The sequence below is a fragment of the Oculina patagonica genome, unplaced genomic scaffold (genome assembly GCF_052425735.1).
Source record: "Oculina patagonica isolate OP01 unplaced genomic scaffold, crgOcupat unplaced1412, whole genome shotgun sequence".
In the NCBI taxonomy this organism is placed as follows: Eukaryota; Metazoa; Cnidaria; class Anthozoa; order Scleractinia; family Oculinidae; genus Oculina; species Oculina patagonica.
In genome coordinates, this window is record NW_027557424.1 from 1 (window position 1) to 4,981 (window position 4,981).

Here is a 4,981-nt window from a genome sequence, read left to right on the forward strand (position 1 = left end):
TTTGCTACGAATTGCTGCAGCTCTTTTTTTTTCTTTGCTTTGAATACTCAGCATTCACGACAGCGTTGTTACAAAGTTGTATTATGAGTGCTTCTTTTAACCTGTCATCTCGATTTTGTTTTAAACACTTACGAACTTATGAGAAGAATTTGACATCGAAAGCTGCCTTTGTCTTCACCACGCGTCAGCTACGGTCAACTAAGCAATCAGCTATTTTCTGCATTTTGCATGTTTTTGAAAACTGAAATATTATATGTAAGTAATATTTCTCACTTCTGGAATTATTTTTACCTCTTTGCCTTTGCAATTGTTTTTATTTTCAATGGACAAAGTGAAAGGACAGCAAGGATTGCTGCCGCTTCATTTTGGAATCGATCGTGGAAACTGTGCAACAACAGATGTGCACTTGCCGCGAAGTGACACTCTTCCCTGGATATCAGCCCTCAGAGATTCGGAAAGCGAAGGGAAAAAAATATATTGAATACTAGCACAAATTCGTAAATGAATATTGCATTTGTCGCTGTTTATTTTCAATCTGTTATTTTATATGTTCAATCATGACTACGAAGGTGAAACGAGTGGTGTTACTTTGTTATTTACCTGTTGAATTTACAAGATATCTTAGCGATTCTAGGCGGTAAAGATTCGTGTTACAAGCGGTAAATTTTACCGGTTACCGCCTGATAAGGAGAACACTGCCCCCCCTCTACCTCCAGGATTAGTTATCACTTAGTTGATGTGTTGTTGTTGTTGTTTATTTTAAAGGAAATGGTCCTTGACAAGGAAAATGATAAAGTTCATCCCCGATACCTGGCTTATGACATAATTAGATTCCAGGTAAGCTGTTTCCATTTCTTTTTTATGATTTATCAGCAATGTTTTAATTGATATTTTAAAATGTTATAATTTGTTACAGTATTAAATTTATCTATCTTGAGCGTGTTTTACAACATAAGGAATATGTCAATGTATTTTAAATAACTTCTTTTTGCTTTAAGGTAAATCTTTGCTGATATTAGTGTTTTCATTTAACCTGATTGGCATACCACTTTTGCATGAAGAAGGTTTCATGCTTACTGCTGTTTACAAATCGACTCCAAACTTTAAAAGAGCTTGTGAAACTTACTTATCTGCAACTTTGTAGCCCTTTATGTGTTATATTAAGAAAGATATTTGCTTTCAAATTAGCCCATGCATTCTTTGTAAAATGTTGAGTAAGCTGCGGTTTAGGGGGGCGGAACGCGACGGCACGTTCACATTCTGAGCTCTACCCTATACTTCAAAGGACAGATTTTCAGCGTTTTTTGCACTGTGTAGCGCGATCATTGACTGAAATGTTGCTAATAAGACCGCTTATTTTCTGATCCTTCACTTACAGGGACAGGAAGTCGGTAAAAAAAGCCATGATATCAGAATGCTGTGCATTGAGAAAGAAATCGAGTTTGCCCGCAGCCAAGCAGTAAGTTTTGCTGGTTTTTTTGTTTTGTTTGTTTGTTCTGTTTTTTCCAAGTGTAAACAATCCTTAATGTGTTGTTCTAGAAAAGATCCACACACCCCAAGAAAATTCTGAAACTTAAGGTTAGCTTCATACTTTCGTTCAAAAATTTCGCTTTTGAGATCGATCCCACACTCTGTCGAATATTCCTCCCCCCTCTCAGTTCATATTGCAGCTTTGACACGACACTCATTTTCCCAGTTGCTTTACTACTATTTTATTTTGCCGACTGATCAGGAGAGGGAAACAGCCAGCTATGCAGTTTAGAATGAAGTTGTGGGTCGCGATCATACTTAAATTCTTCTTGCTGATTACATACATTCTTTTTAAATATGTTAGGTCTAAAAATTTGGTGCTACATCAACACAAAAGAGCGATTTTTAAATGAGTGTTGTAAAACCAAAACCAGAAAATCACTCTGGCCAATCATAAAACACACAGACAATCCAGTGAACCACTCAAAACTCGAAGTAAATACGTTTAGTCAGCGTGAAGCGCGGGAAAATTGTGTGAGCGAGTCACGATTGGTTTTGGTTTTACTTCTGATTGGTTGAAAAAAAAAAAATGGCGGGGGAGTTTTTAAACCAACCACTAAGCCTAGTAATGCAAAACCAATGCAAACGCGAATTACTTTCGACACTTAAGTGAAAGCCGATCTAAAAGTGGCGCGAGTTTTTTAAACCAGTCACTAAGCGTAGTAATGCAAAACCAAAGCAAATGCGAATTTCGACACTCAAGTGTAAACTGCTCTATCCCCTAGTTGTTGACTTTTTAAATTCTTACCACCTTCTTAGTAATATATCAATTTTGTAAGGAGAAATAACATTTTTATTTTCCTTTCTTTTAGGCACAGCAAGGATTATTTGACAAGTCGAGGGAGCCATTTAGTATAAGGGCAAAGAAGTTCTTTCCAGTAGAAAAAGCAGAGTGGGTAGGTGTTTTAGTCAGCAATCAACTACAATCTTTAACAAAAACCTTGGCGCAGTTGCTGTTTTTCTTACTTGAAACATGAAAAAATTAAGTAATTCACCCTCTCCCACTTAACAATGTTGCGTAACGTGCAAAAATCTAATACCTTCAATTGCTGCCTAATTTTGCTCACAAACTGAAGCGCACTGCACAACGAAACAGCTTTGGTTTCTCTCGAAAGTTAGCGTGGCGACTGCGAAATTACCACACAAACTATTTCTGTACATATTTCAGAATGTTTAATAGATTAGTCGGTCAAAAACCTAAAAGAGTGGCAGTAATTCGGTACGTTTCACTAATATGTTTTATTTTCTATTTTAGATTTTAGAAAGCTGGAGTCCAAAACTTAGCCATGAAAATGATGGTCTTATATTCAATCCAGCTGAGGAGGTGAATAAGATAAAAGTGTACAAAAAAGATCGGAAGCTTCTGTGTCTGATTTACTTAACAAGTTTTCCTGCACCGCGTTCTCTAATATAAGGAGCGGCGTTTTCTTTATTTCTTCATGTGCAACCTTAAGTGAGATCTTGACAGCTAAAAATTTTGGCGTTCTGTCGTGAACACTCCAAGTGAGATCTTAAACCCGTAATTTACACCCCAAAGTAAGACGACGAAAATCTCCATCCCTTTCATATGGGAGCCCCCCCCCCACCCCCCCCCTTGGCCCCCTCGGGATGTAAGAGAGTTTACCACGAAGAAACATAAACGAAAGGTTATTGAGTTCGTGCAGAAGTTTCTGATTCGTGTGCATTAAACGTTTTCAGTCTTAGACGTCCTCTGAAAATTACTACGATAATATTTTTTAAAATTAATTTCCTTGATCTTAAAGTAATTAAGTAGGCGAATAGGTCTTCTCGTACATGGCTGCACCTAGTACATCAAGATGGAGATATAAATTAAATTGTTGTTGCCGGAAGGAAGAAGGGAGCCATAATACCTTTTTGGTGTTTTTTAATTCCACAAGGACCAAGTTGAGATCTAAAATTCCTGATGGCATCACAATAATATCACTTGTTTATCGCTCCAGTGCACTTGCGTGGTGATTTTGAACAAAATTGGACCACTATTCGTAGTCTCCATGTCTTTAGGCTCTTGAGTTTTTTAAGTGAAACTTGTGACAGTGTCACTTTAATTGTTCTCTCTACACATTCGGCTACTTGATAAACATTTCTGACCAAAGAGAAACAGTAATTTGAGAGAGAAATAAATTAATAACTTCACACATTTATTGTCTTTCTTTTTTAGCCATATGCTCCCGGCCAAAGTCCTGAAGTATTAAAATGGAAACCACATACACTCAACTCAGTGGATTTCGTGCTTAACATACGAACTGTCGCGCAAGAAGGGTATGTCACGGGGGATTCCCCTACATAGCATAAGAACTGTCACGCAAGAAGGGTATGTCACGGGGGATTCCCTTATATAAGCTCTAAAGGGTATACGCCGCCTAAAAAGCATGGGTTTTGTTTAAGCTCTTTTGGTTTGGAAATAGTCATACCTTTCGCCATTTTCGTCTGGGTATTGTTTTGCATTCGGGTTTGAAATTGGGTATGGTTTTAACTAATTCAGATTTCAGTCATCGAAGAAAAATTTTCTATTTACGTTGCAAAACCAACGGCACTTACTAAGCGCCTTATTTAAACCCTTGCTTAAATCAGTAATATCCGTCCTCTTTTTGTTACAGTTGTATCCCTCAATCAATTGGTGCACTTATGGTCGGAGGTTACGATAAACCATTTGCTGCTATCAAGGTTTGTCGTCATCTTGTTTTTGTTGTTTTAAAGGACAACAAAGGGTGAACTGAGATTTAGCCTGTGTCGATGCCATTTTACGACACTTGTTAGTTTTGTTCTTAAAAACTGCGTGTCACCACTCGACACTTGCTTAGAAGAAATTTTCACTATATACCAAATTATTTTCTACTAAAAAATGCGTTTCACCACTCAGAAACGAAGCCAGAACATCCGGCCTGCTAGCATCCCTCCCTAGCTACTTCACCACTACGTTGATCCGGTGCCTTTCTCAGTGTCGTGTTTATAGTAGGTGACCTTATCTGGCCCTATCCCTAACCTAAGCGTGAAGCAATTTTCTAATAATCACCTTATCTAGGCGGCCTAATTTCATCTTATCCCGGGGAGGTACTCCCTTATATGGGCTATATAGGTATGTGCCGCTTGATAGGGTATGGTTTTTGAGGTTCTTGGTCCTTAAATAGGGTATCATTTTTGCTCCTTTTGGCAATGTGTTCCCCGTGTGATCCTTAGATAGGGTATCTTAATTCTATCAGCTTAAATAAACGCCCAGCTAAATGACTGAACCATCTGTTCAAGTATTAGTAAAGCGGTTTTATAAAGATTTGTGTTTTGCCGTGCGCGATTAGCCGTTATTTTGGTCGTCATGGAACGCTTCTCCTCCCTTTAAAAGGGTGTCATTTTTCGCTTTCTTTGTCCTTAAATAGGGTCAGGGTTTAAGAACCTTCGCGGCACACCCCTATCCAAAATTTATGAGAGTACCTCC

At 38.1% G+C, this 4,981-nt stretch overlaps 1 protein-coding gene across 1 annotated transcript; it reads left to right on the forward strand.

The window, feature by feature from the left end:
- Positions 1 to 33: 33 nt before the first annotated feature.
- On the forward strand, positions 34 to 4,215 carry LOC144639861 (mRNA-capping enzyme-like; the record flags this gene model as incomplete). The annotated part of the gene is made up of 6 exons (XM_078499139.1): positions 34 to 837; positions 1,379 to 1,459; positions 2,343 to 2,426; positions 2,786 to 2,854; positions 3,710 to 3,810; positions 4,149 to 4,215. Coding segments are annotated over exons 1-6 (471 nt in total), but the record flags the coding sequence as incomplete, so codon positions are not given.
- Between the last annotated feature and the right edge of the window lie 766 nt (positions 4,216 to 4,981).